At 30.7% G+C, this 19,616-nt stretch overlaps 1 protein-coding gene across 4 annotated transcripts in view; it reads left to right on the top strand.

Annotated features, from left to right (window-relative positions):
• The window catches only part of LOC117167768 (ubiquitin carboxyl-terminal hydrolase 48-like), a 311,237-nt gene that overhangs the window by 205,592 nt on the left and 86,029 nt on the right, over nucleotides 1–19,616 (top strand). For all 4 annotated transcript variants that reach the window (XM_033352943.1, XM_033352951.1, XM_033352936.1 and 1 more), the window contains one exon: nucleotides 1,538–1,639. In XM_033352943.1, the coding sequence (XP_033208834.1) occupies nucleotides 1,538–1,639 (102 nt within the window). The remainder of the gene's footprint in view (nucleotides 1–1,537; nucleotides 1,640–19,616) is intronic.

The following is a 19,616-nucleotide window of genomic DNA, read 5'->3' as shown; positions in this document are numbered from 1 at the left end:
AAATAAAAAGGAGGAAAGAAAAATGAAAAGGCAGCTAACCAAATCTCCTTCCTTCTCTTTTTTATTTCTTTCGTCCTCTTTATTCCCACCATTATCAAATCCCAATAAAAAATATTTAAAAAGTATATACAATAATCACCAACGTTTCGGCACTCATACAGAACCCTTATCAAGGCAAAAAAATATATAAAATAAAATAAAAATAAAATAAAATAAAACAAAAATAAAAATAGAATAAAAGTAAAATCAAAATAAGATAAAATGCAAAAAAATAAAAAAGTCGTTAGATTCTTGATTTTATTTTAAGGAATTTTTTTCAAACATTTTTTAATCAAGAAATAAACAAAATTTTTAACCAAACTGTTGAATTTTCAAGTAAAAAGGATGAGTTTTCTTCAAAACAGTTATATTTTTCATTTGAAAATATAAATTTTCAACAGAAAAGTTAATTTACTTAATTTATCTTAAAAAGTAAATCGTTAATATTAATCTTATTAATATTTCATATAAATCTATAATATTGAATTTTAATGCATACTTACTAATTTTTGTTGCAAAATTAAATTTATAAGATACTATATTACATTACTTACTTAAGCAGTTGGGAAACTTTGAGGTCCGAATTGGAGGTTTCAATAAACTACTTTGAACAAATTTTTTAGGATAAATAATCAATTAAACAGCAAGGTTGTGTCTTATAAAAAATATTTTTAATATATCACTAAAATAATACTGCGACATTTAATTAAAAACACGGCGAAACTGACCGTCTAAGTAATGGAAACGCAATTTCGCAACACACGTTCAAGTGTCCGAAACTGAGATAGTCAGCGACAGCTCGTCCCGGTTTAGGAAACTTCGCCAAAAATTTGTCCAAATGCGGGACGTTAAAATATTCAAAAGTTATCAAATAAAATCGCTAATAAAGTTACGAATTTTATTCTTAAACGTATTAAAAATATGCAAAAGCATAACTTTTTCTTTTAGCGTAGGAAATTTTAATAATGCAATGCTGTAAAAGTTATGCGGAAAGTTTTGAAATAAAAAAAAATGACCAATTTTGTAGCATTTCATTTACACATTTTGAGGCATATTTTAGATTATTTTTTACTAAATGTATAATTTGTCAGGACAAAAATAAATAGTGGTAACAAATTTAAAAGAACTTGAAAAATAATAGAACATTTTTACTTTTATAATTTATGTTGGAATATAAAAGATACTCAATAATATTTATTGTTGTCTCAGTATTGGACATACTTTTTACGTTGTCCCAGGAATGGTCGATTTACCTTATTTACATTATTTTTGGTCTTGCATTGATAATTTCATCTTTGATCTTTATGATTTAGTTTTACGATATGGCAGGTAATAATTTTTTTAATTTTTGCCTCCTTGCGTGATAATAATAATTGAAATTTTTATTTCTGTAAAAAATGGGGCAGTGGAGTCGCTATGATTATATAGCGCTCTTCTTTATTGCCCTGAATAGTTGTATTTATTCGTTTACTTTAACGAGAGTATTTTTTTTTTGCAGAGTTCGTCGAGAAAAAGGCCAACTAGGGCGAGAAGAAATATACAAGGATCGCATGAACTAAAAGTTTCCTCGGGACTTACGTTGAAGGAACTGAAAGTTATGGTGAGTCAATTTTATTATTTTATATTTATCTTTCTATTCAAATTTTGATTAACAGTTTTTAAAAGATTCAAAATTTAAATGATTATTTAATTTTGTTAATACTCCTCTAATTATTTTTTAATAATAAATAGTAATATTTATAAAAACATTCATATTTTTAGATTTTTAGAATAATGTTACAACTATTTTGTATCAAGCTTGATCGGTAGATAGAATCTACAGAAAAAATTGGAAGTATATCTAAATAATTTAGCTTTAAAAATTCGAATTATTTTCAAAGTTATTAACATATTTTGTTAAACATCGAGAATTTTTTGTTCGATTTCAAACATTTATTATGTATTTTTGAAATTCGGTCACTTATTCTTCTATTGCATTCTAATTGCGTTTTTTTTCTAAATTTCTATCGGTTTTTAATTTAAAAATGTCGAAATAACGTTCCACAAATTTTGCTCGCTTTGAAATTTTCATTCTTTCCAAATTTTGTTTGTTTTTAAAGTTAAGTATTTTCGAATTTCGGCCACTTCGGAAGTTTTCGAATTTCGTTTGTATGTAAATTTCTCATTTTTTAATTTGAAGATTTCCAAATTATGTCCTGTTACCTTTCGGTCGCTTTTGACCGATTTCGGCAGGAATTTGGAGGAAAGGAGTAATTGAAGTGACTGAATATCGGAATTATTGTTATTTTAAAGCCGCCGAAATTTAGAAACAAACGACATTAGAAAGCGGGAAATTTGGGAATGTTTATGTTAAAAAGCCAATAAATTTATTAGCATAAAAATTTTCAAGCGAGCAAAATTTTGAAATCCGTAAATTTAAAATCGACTCAAATTTGGAGAAAAAATGAAAGCGACCAAGCTTTTGAAAGTACTGAAATTAGAAAGCAACCAAAATTTAATAGACTGTAATTTTGAATTATTTCAATTTAAAAGCGATATAAATGTCTAAACTACATAATTTAAATCGTTTCAAATTGGAGAGGATCTTATAATTTTAAGAATCTGTAATTTGGAAACCTTTAAATTGAAAATCGACAAAAAGTAGAAAAACAAAATTGAAGTGACTTAAATTTGAAATTATTTAAATTTAAATGCAACAAAATCTTGGAAACTTCGAAAATTAGATAGCCATCGAAATTTAACTTGCCGTAGTTACTGAAATTTGGAATTATTTTAATTTAAAAGGGACCGAAATTTGGAAATGGCAGAATTAGAAAAGAGTCGAAGTTTAACGGATCGTAATTTGAAAATCTTTATATTTTAAATAGACCGAAATTTGAGGAAAAAAATGAAATTTATCATTATTTTAAATTGAAAGCGACTGAAACTTGGAAAAAAATGAAACAGGAATCGAACGAAATTTATAGCGGACCGTAATTTGAAATTTTCCATTTTTAAATCGATAGAAAATTGGGGAAAGAAAGAATTTTAAGTGACTGAAATTTGGAATTGTTTTAAAGTTCAAAAACGACAAAAATCGAGAGAAATTGTAAAGGATAAACAAAATTTAATTGGCTGAAATTAAAAATTGTCTGAAATTAAAAGCGACCGAAATTTTGAAAACTTTAAATTTACAATTGACAGCAAGAGGATGGGGGGGGGGGGATTTAAGGTAGTGAAATTCAAACTTCTGGAATGTAAGTTACTGAAATTTGGGAATTATTTTTTATTAAAAGCTACAAAAATTTGGATTATATTTAAATTTTAATTCGACCCAAATTTTGGGAAATTTATCCGATCGAACTAAAATTTACAGGTCCAAGAAATTTAGTTACCTCAATTTTTGTGAAGATTATAGGGAAATTATTAGTAAAAAAAAGAAACTTAAAACTATTTAACGAAGTAGATGTTGCAGATGATACTGTTCTTTCGATAATCGAATTAAAATTACTACTTCCTCCAATGAAAATTACTATTTTTTGGTTGAAAATCGATCTTTTCTAGTTTAAAATTCAACAATTTTAACGAAAATTGATCTTTTTAAATTGAAAATTCAACTATTTTTTTTTTTAGAAAATTAACTTTTCTCTTGAAAATTAAGCTTCTTGTTTAAAAATTATTCTTTTCGATTCAATGCAAATAATCCAGTTAAATATTTATCATTTTGCTTTTAAATTCATAGTTCAGGTTGAAAAAAGAATTGACTTATTTGAATGTTAAACTCTTATATTAAATTTTTTTGGTTGGAGATTCATTATTTTATTTCAAAATTAATTTCTTTGGTTAAAATATTGCTTTATAGTATTAAAAGCTTCTTTTTTCTTTGTATGAACTGGAAGTTTTTTTCTGAACATTTAACTATTTGAAGTGGAAATGGAACTGTTATTGCAGTTTAATATTCCATAAGTTTGATTAAAAATGTATCTCTTTGGTTGGAAATTCAATTTTTTGGCCAGAAATTTAACTATAAAATTTTTTTTTAAAAAACGGTATTTTTAAATTAAAAATTCATCTTTTTTTGTAGAAATTAATCTTCTTGGTAGAAAAATTATCTAGTTGAACATTTGAACATTTCATAGTTTTAGTTGAAACCATAATTGTTTGGTTGAACATTAATTATTTAAATTTGAAATTAACTAATTTAAGTTTTGGTTAACAATTTATCTTTGTGAGTAGAAATTAATTTTTGTTGTTTATTTAAAATTCAAATATTCCAGTTAAATATTCATCAATCAGGTTGAAAATTGACATATTTTGTTGAAGATTCATTATTTTTTGTTTGGAATGAACGTCATACATTCAAATTAATGTTTGCGTTTAGAGACATAAGGTGGCCGGAAAATGGCTATGAATTTATTTTTTGAGCGGGAATTTTACAAATTTGTAGAAAAAAATCTGTCCAAGTTTGATTTCAACAGTTTTTAAAATTATCAGTTGAATTTTTATCTTCTTAAATTATGATATAATTTATTTTACAATGCGTCATTCGAAAATATTTCACTTATAAATTTTCTATTTTGTATATTAATTTTTAAGCGTAAATTTTTTATTAAAGAATTTTGAAATGCAGTTTAAAAGACTTAAAAAATTGAAAATTTGAAGCTTTTGAAATTTTTAACAAAATTGAAGAATTTTCAACCAAAAAATTGAAATTTTAACTAAAAAAGGAGATTGATTTACTACCAAAAGAAGACAAATTTTTAATGAAATTCAAGAATTCTCAAATAAAAAGTTTAATTCTCAACTAAAAATATAAATTTTTAAACATGAAGATTGATTTACTACCAAAAAAGAGATTTTTCAATAAAATTTCAGAATTCTCAACCCAAAAGCTGAATTTTGAAACAAAACAAAATTAATTTACGGCCAAAAAAGATGAGTTTTAAACAAAGTTCAAGAATCCTGAAACAAAAAGTTAAACTTTTTACTAAAAAAGAAGATTAATTTACTTCCAAAAAAAGACAAATTTTTAATAAAATCCAGGAATTCTCAACCAAAAAGCTGAATTTTGGAAAATAAAATTAATTTACTGTCAAAAAATATGAATGTTAAACAAAGTTCAAGAATACTGAACATAAAAGTTGAACTTCCAACTAAAAAAGAAGATGAATTTACTACCAAAAGAAAACGAATTTTCAATCAAATTTAAGAATTCTCCACATAAAAGTAGAATCTTTAACTAAAAGTGATGAATTTTGAAACAAAAGAATTAATTTTCTACCAATAAAGATGAGTTTTAAACGAAGTTCAAGAACCCTGAACCAAAAAATTGAACTTTTAACTACAACAGAAGAATTTTTAAACAAGAAGATAGATTTACTGCCAAAAAAGACGATTTTTCAATACAATTCAAGAATTCTCAACCAAAAAGATGAATTTTGAAAGAAAAAAAAAATTAATTCACTCAAAAAAGATGAATTTTAAACAAAGTTCAAGAATCGTCAACCAAAAAGTTGAACTTCCAACTAAAAAAGAAGATGGATTTACTATCAAAAGAAGACAAATTTTCAATCAAATTTAAGAATTCTCCGCCATAAAGTAGAATGTTTAACTAAAAGTGATGAGTTTTGAAACCAACAAATTAGTTTTCTGACATAAAGAATAAGTTTTAAACAAAGTTGAAGAATCCTGAACCAAAAAATTGAACTTTTAACTACAAAAGAAGAATTTTTAAACAAGAAGATAGATTTCCTACCAAAAAAGACGATTTTTCAATAAAATTCAGGAATTCTCAACCAAAAAGCTGAATTTTGAAAGAAAAAAATTAATTGACTGTCAAAAAAGATGAATTTTAAACAAAGTTCAAGAATCCTGAACCAAAAAGTCGACCTTTCAACTAAAAAAAGGAGTTTGATTCATTACCAAAAAAAGACGAATTTTTAATAAAATTCCAGAATTCTCAACCAAAAAGTTTAATTTTCAACTAAAAATATAAATTTTTAAACAAGAAGATTAATTTTCTACCAAAACGTGCATCATCTGGAAACTTACTAAAAACGTTACCATATATGCGTACGTTTAAAAAAATTTCTCTAAATTCTAAAAGGTGTTTTAAAAAATGGTGACGTAGTTTATGAACGATCCTATTATAACAAAAATGTAATCGTTCCATTTTTAATATTTATAGCTTAAATAGCCTAAAATGCTTTGCAGCTCAGTTTTTATTACTTCAAAATGGAAAAAAAATATTTAGCTTCAGAGTCTGAATTTTTAAATAATTTCATTGACCGTGAAAAGATATTTGTGAACCGGGGAAAAATCGGGAAATGACCGGGAATTTTGTAAGTGATTAAAGCGCCCACCCAGCAAACAAATATAAATGTTACTTTTAGTTGAGCAGGAAAATTGAAAAACTTTGGCGGGAAAAACCGGGAATTTGAAGTTGTCCGCCGAATCGAAATTTTTTCGACGAATAGCAATAGATTACATCTACTGGAGAGAGAAAGAGAGAGAGAGAGAGAGAGAGAGGAGAGGTGGCCCTGAAGACCTGGACCTGGACCAGGACCTGGAAAGTAGTAAAGCATAGTTATGGCTGGTTAGCATATGCGAGCCCCGGAGTGTGCTTAAACTATTAAGCGTATTTATATTGCGAGGCCGGAACCCATCTCGCGGGGCCACCAGCAAAAACCCGAAAGAGCATAAACCTCGCACTAATAACAGGCCTCCACTCCACTTCAGTGCAACTCGTCTCAGCCTCCTTTCTCTCCCTTCAACTCTATCTTCAATTTCATTCTCTCTCCCTCTCGGTTCGACCTCGCGAGCTGATTTTTCTTTTCTCCTCTGCAGCAGCAGCAGACCCTTTTTAATATCCGCTCGCGAGAAAGGCTTCACCGTCAATGGGAAGTTGGGAAGATGCTCCTCTCTCTTCTCCCTTTCTCTCATTTGCTCGCTTTTTTATTTGCTCCTTTTCTCGCTTCCTCTCCTGTTTACTTCTCTTAATCTCTGTACTTGGTGCCCGCGAAGGAACGAAAGCAACTCAATTTGCTGGCCTGCTTGCAGAAATTAAATACGAGTCCCGAGCTGATGCTTGGAAGACACACGTCCAGTGCCAAGGGACCGATTCTTGATGGTGGGAAAAAGTCGGGAGTTTAGCTACTTTTGATTAGGGGGATATTGGTTGGGGAAAGTTTTTCGACGAGGGGTACAATCAGGATGGCCAGTGGACCGGGAAATCGGAATAAATGGTAATTGGCGGGGAAGGGGGGGATTTATTTTCCGATGGGGAATTTTTTGGACAGTTTTGCAATTAAAGAGTCGATCAGCAAAAGGTTCTAAGTCAAAAAACGCGAATTTTATAGGATACAAAACAAATGTTTTAATGCTTTTAATTTTAAACCTTGAGTTTTGAGCACCGGGAAATGGCCGGTAATTTACCGGTTAAAAGTTAATTTTTTTATTGAAAATTATTATAACTTTTTGTTGAAAATTCAATTTTTTATGAAAATCCTATTATTTTTGTAGCAATACAACTGTTTGTGTAAATGAAGCCCTTTTTCAAAAATTATTGTCACGCTCATCGAATTTGGTTTAGTGTTAACCAATATATCCGTTAAAATATTGAAGTTTCATTTTATATTTATGATTTTAAAGTTAATTTTTTGTTTAAATTTAAAAGAAAATTCCTCTTTTTCTCCTGTTTTCGAGAAATATCCCTTTTCCCCATTGTCCTTTTCGAACTGAATTAATACAACCCAATAAAAAAATCCAACGATTTTTAATTAAAAGATCATTCTTTTTAAAAGTCGATATACTTTGTTAAAATTAAGTTTATTAGTTGAAGGTTTTTGGTAGAAAATTCGATTATTTCCGTGAAAAATGCAACTATTTGTTTATTTAAAAATAAAATTGTTTGCTGAAAATGGGTTGAAAATTAAACTACTTTATTAAAAATTATTTTATTAGTTCGAAATCCATAGCTTGTGATAAAAATCTGGTTAAAAGTTAATTTTTTTACGAAAATTGTATTATTTTCGTAGTAATGCAACTGTTCGTTTAAAAATTAAGACGTTGTGGTGGATAGGATTAAACTGTTTTGCAAAAAAAAATTTTTTAATTATATACGTCTTTTTGTGTAGAAAGTTCGTACTTTTTGTATTGAAACTCGAGCTATTTAATTGCAAATGCAACTATTTGCTTGATCACTAATTTTTTTTAATACAACTATATTGTTGAAGTTTTTATTATTTTTGAAAATGCAGCTATTAAATTTGTCATTGAGAATTCATCTTTTTTGGTTGTTAATTAATTGATAATTGAACTACTTTGCCAGTTTGTTAAAATCAATTTTATTATAGTTAAAGATTTATCTCTTTCATTAGAAATTTAATTATTTTGTTGAAAATTAACTTTTTGGTTAAAAATTATGTATATCTGTAGAAAATACAACTATTTTTTTTAAAGTATTGTGTTCTATTGGGCGAATAAACTATTTTGTTAATTTTTTTATTGAATTCAACTTTTTTTGTTTAGAATCATAATCTTTTTTGGTTAAAATATCAACTGTATTAAATTTTCCATTGGGAATTCATATTTTTTGGTTGATAATAATGGGTTCAAAGTTAAACCACTGTGTTAAAAATTATGTAATTAATTGAAAGTCCATCTCATTCGTTAAAAATTTAACTATTTTGTAGAAAATTAATTTTTTGTTTTAAAACTCATCTTCTTAGATCGGAAATTCAACAATCTGGTTAAAAATCTAATTATTTTGTTGAAAATTTAATTATTTTGTTAAAAATAAACTTTTTGGATGAAAATTGAATTTTTGATTAAAAATTATATTATATTCTTAGAAAATCCAACTGTTTATTTAAAAATTAATCTGTTTGGTGGAGGAATCAATTATTTTATTAAAGATTCGTCTTTTGTTATTTCGACTATTTTTTTATTTTAAATTAATTAGTTGAAAATTTATTGAAAGCTCAATTACTTTTTCAAAAATGATTTTATTAGTTGAAGTTCCATCTCTTTGGTAAGAAGTTAAACTATTTAGATGAAAATTAATTAATTGTAAATGGAATTTCTGCGTTAATCATAAATTTTTTTAATTCAAATATTTTGTAGAAAATTCATCTTTATATTTCAAAAATTCAAGTGCTTTGTTAAAAACTCGGTTTTAGGTTTAAAAATGCATCTTTTTGTATTAAAAATTATACGGTATTTTAAAAAATTCGTCTTTTTGGCTTGGAAGATTCCACTATTTTGTTAAAAATTCGACAGTTTCTGATTGAATTGAATTCTTTTCCGTTTCTTAATTCGATCATTTTGATTGAAAGTTCGTCTTTCAAGTTTGAAAATTCACTTATTTCGTTAAAAGGTTGTGTGTCTCTTGCTAAAAAGTTCAACTACACAGTTAAATGTAACTGTTTGGCTGAATATTATTTTTTTCTAATCAATATAACTATTTGTTTAAAAATTAACTTTTTCTTTGAAAATTAATATTTTTAGAATTCAATATGGTGGAAGGAAAGTGGTCCTAGGTCGGCACAGTGAGAGTTTTGGTCTAAAACAGAGGGTAAACAACAATTATAGACTTGTAATACAATAAAAAATATTTAAGAAACACATAAATAACAACTAAAGCAACGAAAAAAATGTGAAGGCTCAGCAACACCTTTTTGATGCCTACTCAGTATCACTACGATTGTTTAGCATTTCATGCTATCACGCACACGAAACAAATTCGAATGAAAAAATGGACCTTACCAGGCGAAAGGACACAGAACACAGAAACTAACACACGTAATCGATTAAACTTTTAAACATATTTACACACCTGTAGTTGCTTCACTAGAATAGAAGAAAATGGAATTTCGTTTGCACGAAAAATTTATACCTCATTCAGGCTGCCCAGCGAAAACTAAAGTGACAATGGTCAGCGTAAATTACATATATGCCTACCAACCTGTCATAAGACAAAATGGTTAAGTCGACACGCGCTTCATCTCTGAGAACCTCGAGCGTGTCGGCTTAACCCACAGTGCCAGCTTATGAGAACTCTCCCCTACCTATACATTACTTTTATTTAACAAAAATTTATTTCCTTATTTTTGGAAAATAATCTCTTTATTACAATAACCCTAGTGGGATGGAAAAAGTAAAAAATATATATATTGTGCCTTTATCTGCTGTAAGTAATTAAATGTCTAATTGGCCGTGTGAAAACCGGGAATTAAATAGCATCCGCCGAGTAGAGACCCAGGTCAAATACAATAAAAGTCCCTAAAAAAATTCAATTTTCTCGAAATTGATGCTTGTAAGGTTCGTCGAGTTCGCGGATCTTTCCGAGGAGCGTACTTGCGCCTTGGAGCGTTCCTTGCTCGTAAAACGAAACTGAATGCGTTTACACCAACACAGCCCTAAGTCACACTTAAGCAACACCGACGTGGTTCCACAAATTAAGCAATTACCAGACGCAAGCTCACGGCTTGTACTTAGAATCCACCAAGAGCCAGCAAGCGGCGAGTTGTTGGCGTCGCCTTTGCCATTTTTTTTTGTTGCCAATAATCCGCGAAAACTCAAACCCTTGCCTCGCCTTCCTAAGGGCTACATTACTGGATAGTGGATAGTGGATACTGAACACACCGACCTCGACCGAGCACCTGACTTTGTTGAGGGCCGACGTAAACGCGGGTATAATGCAACCACTTTGTAATCAGCGTTATGTAAATGGAGATTCTCCTTTCGCTTACACTTGACTGACCCGACCACTTGCAGCAGAAAATAATTATTGCAAATTGTAACTCTGGAATTATCTTAAGTCTCAAGACTCAAGAGAACGCCGGCTGGTTCGAACATTTGTATATGAATTAGGTGGCTTTCTGATCTCGCATCTTTGCTGATGCGAAAACAATGATTAAAATTTAAGTGTTCAAAAATTATAGGGACGTCAATTCGGAAATAAGGTGATGTTAAAAAAGGACCGTCATTTCCAATCGTTTGAGATTTCACGCAATATTTCACCCTTCTCCTACTATCCTTCCCATTACTTTCCCCTTCACTCCCCTATTTCCTTATTTCTACCTCTTCTACTCCCTACTCTACTCCACCTCTCCTCACTTCCCCTAATACGCCTTTCATTACTTCTCCTTCCCAGCCTTTCTTTCCCTCCTCTACGCACCAACATGTCCCTACTATCACTCCTTTCAACGTGCTTCACTGCCCCTAGTTCCCCATCGCTCACCCCTCCACTTCCAGCACCCCCTACTTCACCAGCCCACCCTTCCTATACTATCTCTTCACTAATCCCCTTCTCCTTACTTTCCTAACATCTCTTCCTTCACCGTCCTCCGCTTCTCCTGCTTCACTAATGTCCTTATTTCCCCTCCGCTCACCAATTCACTTTATCTTTTTCCCCTTTTACTTTACTTCAACTCACTTCCCACGCTATCTAATCCATTACTTTCCTCATCAGTTATGCTTCTACCTCCTACACTCCGCCTCTTCTCACTTTCCCCAATACATCTACCTTCATTTTACCTACTTCCCCTCTCCATCCTCACTTTCCCTACGCTTCTCATCTACACTTCCCTCCTACCCTTCCCTCCAACGCCCTTCACTTCTTCTCCCTTCCTTAGTTCCCCTTTGCTCACCCTTTCAATACCCCCACTCGGCTACCCCTACTTTACTTCTCATCCCTTACCCCTTACCCGTACTTTCCCCTTAACTTATCCCTTTCCCCTACACATACCTCCAATTATGCCCCTCTCCTTAATTTCCCTAATACACCTTCAATAATTTTCCTACATCTCCTGACCTTCACTTCCCCTCCTTTACTCCCTAGTTCCCCTCAGCTCAGCCACCTCACTAGTCCCACTTCCACCTCCTTACTTTACCTCACCTTACTTTCCCTACCTTTCCATCCCACCCCATCCCTTACTTTCCCCTTCACTTCTCTCCTTCCCCTACTTCTTCATCCTCTACTACCCCTCTCCGATTTTCCATCATACAATTCCTATCACTACTTCTATTAACCCTCATTTACACAGCCTCTACTCACCCACGCTTTCCTACCACCCCTCCCTCCACCAACCATCACTTCTCCTATTTCCCCATTCCCACTTCCAATACTTCTCTACTTTCTGTAGTTCCCCTTTACTCAACCCCTTCCTTCTAATTTGCCTCCCCTTACTTCCCCTTAATCACCTTCACCCAATTCTCCAAATCAATTACGAAAATAACTGACAGTTGAGAAAGATCGAAATTTAGAAACAATCAAAATTCCGAAATAATTCAATTAAATAATAGCTGAAATTGAACAGCGCATGAAAGAAAGAAGGGTTTGGCAACAATTAAAAGCAAAATTCTTTTTAAAGGGCCTGAGACTTGAAAACATTTTTTAAATTTCTACATTAAATATGTTCAGGACCGGAATTTGGAAGTATACGAATTTTTAAGCAGATATGTGGAATTGACAAAAATTTACGAGTAGCCGAAATTTAGATTGATTCTAATTATAAGTACTCCGGAATTTGAAAAAAAAAAAAAAAAAAAAAAAAAAAAAACAAGTGCAAAAGTAATTGACGATTGAGATGTACCAAAATTTCGACGTGACCGTAATTCCGGAAGATTCTGATTTAAAAATGGCTAAAATTTAAAAGCGCCCAAAAGGCTACAATAATTTAAGCATTTTCAAAAAATGGTCTACCACTTTTAAAGGGCCTCAGATTGAAAAGGCATTTTAAAACCGTACAATATTAAATAAGTTAATGAAGGACCGTAATTTTAAAAATCAGAATTTTTAAAGAGATGTCGAATCCACCGAAATTTTCGAGTGACCGCAATTAATCTTGATATTAATTTAAAAGAACAGTCATTTAAAAAAACAAGTGCCAAAGTAACTGATGCTTGAGAAGGCCCAAAATCTCGAGTGACCAAAATTTCGGAAGATTTAAATTCAAGAATGGTCGAAATTTGAAAGCTTCCGAAAGGCAGAAGTCATTTGGAAAGATCCAAATTTTTAAAAAGATATGTAAAAATTACCGAAATTTTGGAGTGACCGAAATTCCGCTTGATTATAATTTAAAAAGGACCGAAATTTAGAAAAACCAAATACAAAAATATCTGCCCAGTGAGAAAGACCGACGTTCCGGAGGATTTTGATTTAGGAAATTAAAAAAGACCAACATTTAAAAGCGTCTGAAAAGCTATAGAGTTATTTGGAAACATCCAAATTTTTGAAGAGTAAGTAAGGCTGCCGGGGTAGACGGGATTAACGCTGAAATGCTTAAACACGGTGGCGAGTGCATACCACATAGACTGTGCAAATTGATAAATTTATGTTTCGAGATGGGAGACGTCCCAGACGATTGGAAAAAAGCGATTATCGTACCAATATACAAGAGAAAGGGAGATAAAAGCGACTGCAATAATTACAGAGGGATTAGCTTAGTAAGTACCGTAAGTAAAATATACTCAAAAATAATTATTCGTAGGGAAATGAATATAACAGAAGCAAAGATTTGAGAAGTCCAAAGTGGGTTTATGCCAGGAAGGTCATGTAGGGATCAAATATATTTAACTTTGGGAAGTCCTGAAAGAGTATGGAGTCAATGGATGGCTCCTATAATCTATAAAAACAATATATACAGGTAGCAAAGCGAGTGTAAGAGTGAATGGGAAATTGAGTGACTATTTCGATATTATTCAAGGAGTGAGACAAGGATGCGTTATGTCTTCATGGTTATTAATATTATTTATGGTCAAGTGTTTAAGAATGGCTCTTTTCGACGAAGAGGGGGGTGAATCTCGAAACAGTAAAGGTACGTGGGTTAGCTTTCGAAGGAAAGAGTGAGAAAACACTATGCAATATTTTATTAAATGATAAGAGAATTGAACAAGTTGATAAGTTCGTATACCTTTGTAGCTTATTTACTAGGAACGGGAAGATAGATGAGGAATTAGATAGAGGCATAAACGAAGGTAAGAAGGTTATTGGTAGAACAGGTCCCCTTATCAGAAATAAAAATATATCAAATAAAGCTAAAATGGCAATACATAATTCTATATTTGTACCGAATGTACTACACGGTAGCGAGACATGGACTTATCAAGAAAAAGATAAGAGTAAGATTAACGCAATTTACATGAGATTCATGCGCATAATATGCGGGAAAACTCTGATGGACAAAGTAAGTAACGAGATAATTCTAAAAGAATTTGGTGCAGAAGAGACGCTAGTAGACACATGGGAAAGAAATCGGTTAAGATAGTTCGGGCATGTTGATTGAATGCCAAATGAACGACTAACGAAACAAGTGTATCAAGGTAAAGTAAATGGCAACGTGCCCAGAGGTAGACCACGGAAAGAATGGTTAGAATGTGTGAATGAGACCCTACTTAGAAGAGACATAAGAAGTCACAGAAACACGAGAGTCTGCATGAAAAAATGCATGGACATAAAAGAAGCTAGAGAAGTATGCCAGGACAGGAAAGTATGGCGGCACATAGTTTATAAAAATAGTGTCAGTAGAGTGAATGACGCCTGAAACAAAAGACCTTGGCCACTAATGGACCCAAGTGGGGAACCTTACATAACGACTTTGTGAGGATCTTCGCTTGGGGTGATTAATAGAGAGATTGATCAGCAACCTGGGTCGGAGCAGTGTTGCCGAACGAACGTGTTATCTACATAAATAACATAAGAATTCTGGATCAATCTGAAAATTCTCTATCCTTTCCACACACTACTCCTTTCCCCTACCGAGTGAAGCATGCCTACCCCGAAAGGGAAATAGCTTAATGGTGTAATAATTTAGAATCTACCAAAATTTACAAGTGACCGAAATACAGAAGAGATCGCAAATTTAAAAAAAAAAATCTGCTCCTGTTTGAATGGCCTCTAATTGAAAAAAAAACATTTAAAAATTCCTATATTAAATAGGTTAATGAAGGATTTAGAAAAACAAGATAGAAAAATATCTGACCAGTAAAAAATACCGAAGTTCAGGAAGATTTTAATTTAAGCATGACCGAAATTTAAAAGTACCTAAAATATAGCATGGGTTGAAAAATTTTGAAAAATTGCAGTATTTTTTATGGGCCTGAAATTTGTAAGGATATATGTAGAATTTGCCGAAATTAACGGGTGAAATAACTGACCAGTGAGTAGGACAAAAAGTCCGGAAGATTTCAGTTTTAAAATGACCCAAATTTAGAAGCGCAGTCATTTGGAAATATCTAAATTTTCAGAGAGACATGTAAAATTTAGCGAAATTTACGAGTGACCAAAATTCCGGTTGATTCTAATTTAAAAAGTGCCATAATTAAAAAAAAAAAAACAGATAAAAAGTGACTGAACCTTGAGATAGACCAAAATTTATAATCCTCCGAAATTTTGGAATATTTTAATTTAAGAATGGCTGAAATTTGAAAGAGACTGAAAGCCAACAATAACTGTAAATTGTACAGATATTTTAATTGAAAAAGCATTTAAATTTTCCCAAATTAAATTCCAAATTACTAAATCTAGAAAAAGCACCTTGCGTCTAACTATCGATGGTTTCTTAATACGTGATCTTTGCTCAGACGAAAGCCATTATTAAATCTTTCCTTTCCAGCTAGCTGGGGCTTTCCGACTCGTCGGAAGTCATTCGTCATTTTTAGAAGCCACTTGTTACGGATATCTGCTTTTACGAGGCCCGCTTGCAAAAATTGAAGGAAAAATATACTTTGCAGAATTCCCACTTGCTCTAATTGAAAGAATAGTAATAATTTTCATTTTTGGCAGTTTGAAATTTTGGTTAAATCCGAATTCGATTTCTTTTTTAATTTCGGCCTCTTAAATATTTTAAAACGTAAGAAATTCGCTTTCTTGGCAATTTTAGGCGCTTACAAATACAGGTGCTTCCGAATTTTAAGTCATTATTAAATTTTGGTTGTTTTTAAATTAAAATGCATCCAAATTTCGGTCACCTTAAAATTTCAAGTCTTCCAAATGTCAGTCGATTTTTAATTTCAAGACTTCCAAATTTCAGTTATTTTTAATTGAAATTCTTTGTTAATTTCGGTGACTTTAAAATTTAAGTGGGATTCTCATTGAGGTACTTAAAAAATTTAGGTAGATTTTGTATATTTGAAAGCAAATTTCAGTTGCTTTAAAATAGAAGTGCTTCTAAACTTGGAACGCTTTCAAAATTTATTTAGTTTTTCAAAATATAGCTTCCAAATTTAGCCAGATTTTTATTCAAATATCTTAAATATCTATTATCCTCTATTTTGATCGCTACTGAATTTTCTTTTGGTTTTAATTTTAAATGCTTTAAAATTCTGTTTGCTTTTCAAATGAGTAGTTTCCAAATTTCGTTCGATTTTTTTTATTTCAAAGACTTTCAAATTTCGATTTTTTAATTTTAAGTCGTTTGAATTTCGGTCGTTTTTAATCTACTCAAATTCTGAATTTTCGGCACTTTTTAATTTTACTGTTTCATAATTTTCTGTTGCATTTACATGTTTAGGCTTTAAAATTTCGGTCGCTTTTAAATCCAGGTTCTTCCAAATTCCGGAGGATGGTTGAAAGTTTAACTACATTGTTGAAAATTCATTTTGTTGGTTGAAGTTTTAATTATTTTGTTGAAAACTTGTTATGTTTTCTTTGAGAATTAATTTTTTAACTGAACATTCTATTATTGCATTATTGGTTAAAAATTGATTGTTTTTAGTTGAAAATTTACTTCTTGGATGGAAATCCATACTTTCGTGTTAGAAATTAAATTTTATTTTAAAGAATCCGTCTTCTTGGCTTGGAAATTCAATAATTTGATTGAAATTGCTTTTCTCTATTTACTGAAAATCTCTCGTGGTAGAAAATTCGTCTCTTGTAGAAATTTTAATTAATTTTGTTCATAATGCAGCTATTCCATTTCTGGCTGAAAATTGATTTTTTTTTAAATTGATATATTAATCACTTGGGTAAAAGTTGACCCACTTTTTTAAAAAATCATTTTTTTCTGTGAAGATTCATTTCTTTGGTTGAAAACATTTTTTTAAAGTTAATTTTTCACCTGAAAATGTAACTTTTATATTATTCTGTTGAAAATTGATATTTTTTGTTAAAAATTCATCCTTATGGGTAGAGAAATAATCTTTTTGGTTCAAAAGTTTCCTCTTTTTTTGTTATAACTACAATTGTTTGTTGGAAAATTAATTTTTGTTGAAAATAAAAATCTTTTACAAACATTTCATCCTTTGTCTTGAATATTCAACGAATTGTGTGACATTTTTTTTTCATTTTTGACTGAAAACTCTTTATTTATTGGGAAATTCGTATTTTTGATTAGAAAATTTAACGACTGGACTAAAAGTTAAAATAGTTTGATAAATTTTTTTTCTTTTTGTTTTTGGTTGAAGATTCATAATTTTGATGGAAAATTCATATTATTGGTCAAAAATTAAATTATTGTATTTAAGGTACGTCTTTTTGTAGAAAATTCACACTCTGGGTTGAAAATTGAGCTTTTTGGGTTAAAAGTTGACCTACTTTATTAAAAATTAATTTTCATAGTTGAACATTCATCTCTGTTTGAACATTCAACTATTTTTTTCAAAATTAATTATTTGGTTCAAAATTTTAATTTTTGTAGAATATTCATTTTTTTAGTTGTTGAAATATCAACTACTTAATTTTTTTCTAAGAATTCAGCTTTACTTGACAATTCGAATTTTCGTCTAAAAAACTCCTATCTGTATTTGGTTAAAGCTTAATATTTTTTCTTTCAAAATTAGACTGTTTAATCGAAAATTGATTTTTGTAGTAGAAAGTTGCAGTATTCTGTTTCAAATCCAAGAATTTTATTGGAAATTCAAGTATTTATTAAAAACTCATCCTTTTTGGTTGAAAATTAAAGTGTTTTGTTGAACATTCGTTCATTTGGACACAAAATTCTTCCTTTGGTATTCAAAATTCACGTTTTTTGTTGCGAATTAAACTGTCATCTGAAAAATTCCATTATTTCGTTTAAAATACAACTGTTTTTTTTTTAAGTTTAATCTTTTCTTTCATTCGATCATTTGGTTCAATGTATTTTTTGAATCTTTGTTTGTTGACAATTCACCAGTTTGGTTAAAACTTTAACTATTTTGTTAAACATTTAATTATTCCATTGAAAATTAAACTTGGAAGAATATAAAACTTTGAAATATTTTCGATTTCGGTTTTTGACTATAAAATCAGATTTTGGGAGGATATGAGAAATTTCGCAAATGAAACTTTTTTGAGTTCCACTAGTCACTGAACCTACAATGTCTACTGTATTTCGCGAAACCTATTTTTTCTCTGTGAAAAAAAGTACCTGGAAAAATGTATTTGTTTGTCCTGGAAAACCTGGAAAAATCTGGACATTGTTTTGCAACAACGCTAGAAATCCTGGTTAATTCCAATCCAATCTAATTTCAAATATTTTACGAAGCGGAATAAATTTCCGGGCACTTTATGATTAGCTTTAAACTTACAGTAACGCTTAAATAGTCACAAAGTGCCGGTTATGTCCGAAGGTAAATTCAAAGGAATGCCGTAGAAAGCAATGTTTAACATCGTTTCTAACATTGAGCCATTGCGTAAAGTCGCCATTGTTCCTTCGCCCCGATTCGGATAAAGCAGGAGCTCGCACTCGACCGTGAAATTTCGCGATTTTTATTGCCAGTTTTTTTTCGCCATCGATTCGAGAACAAGGGAGAAAAACTTGTTAAGCATGATAGTTGAGCAAACGTTCGCGCGTAATAACTCATGCTGCTCAATAGCGACTCCGAAGTTTCGTTCCGCTAAAGAAAAGCGTTTTCCACGTAGTCATCGGTAATGAACACCTCGACAGTGGTCCCGTTATTCTTGAGGCCAGTCCTGCCCAAGATCGTTCGATTTTAATAGTGGGTACTAAATGTTACAGCTTTTCAACATTCTAGTTAAAAAGTTCTCCATTCTACAATCCGAAGGTCGAATTTTCATATTTCGGAACCTGTTTAGTCATTTTTGTGCGAATTTCAGTGAGGCAGGGTCCGAAATTCAATTTAAAACAACTGAAATTTGACAGTGACTGAAATTGGTAAGCATTAAGACTTAGGAGCGATCAAGATTTCAAAGCGGCCGAAAACGAATATTGACCGAAATTTGAATGCAAACGACATTTTATAGAAAACAAAATATGGTATGTTTCGAATATAAAAGCAACGGAAATTTGGCGGCATCAAAATTCACGAAAGATCCGAATTTCAAAGTGTCCGAACTTGAACAGTAACCAAAAATAAATAGCGGCCGAAATTGAAAATAATTCTAATTTAAAAGCAACTAATATTTGGAAGCTTTACAATTTAGAGGCGACGGAGATTTCAATATGGTCAAAATTAAATATCAACCGAAATTTGAGAATTCAAAAAATAAAAAAGTGTCCGAAATTTGAATGCAAACGAATTTTAACAGCATCATCGTACCAATATACAAGAGAAAAGGAGATAAAAGCGAGTGCAATAATTACAGAGGGATTAGCTTATGAAGCACTGTAAGTAAAATATATTCAAAAATACTTATTCGTAGGGTAATGAAAATAACA

This window comes from Belonocnema kinseyi, chromosome 1, assembly GCF_010883055.1.
Source record: "Belonocnema kinseyi isolate 2016_QV_RU_SX_M_011 chromosome 1, B_treatae_v1, whole genome shotgun sequence".
Lineage (NCBI taxonomy): Eukaryota > Metazoa > Arthropoda > Insecta > Hymenoptera > Cynipidae > Belonocnema > Belonocnema kinseyi.
This window is presented reverse-complemented; position numbering and strand designations above follow the sequence as displayed.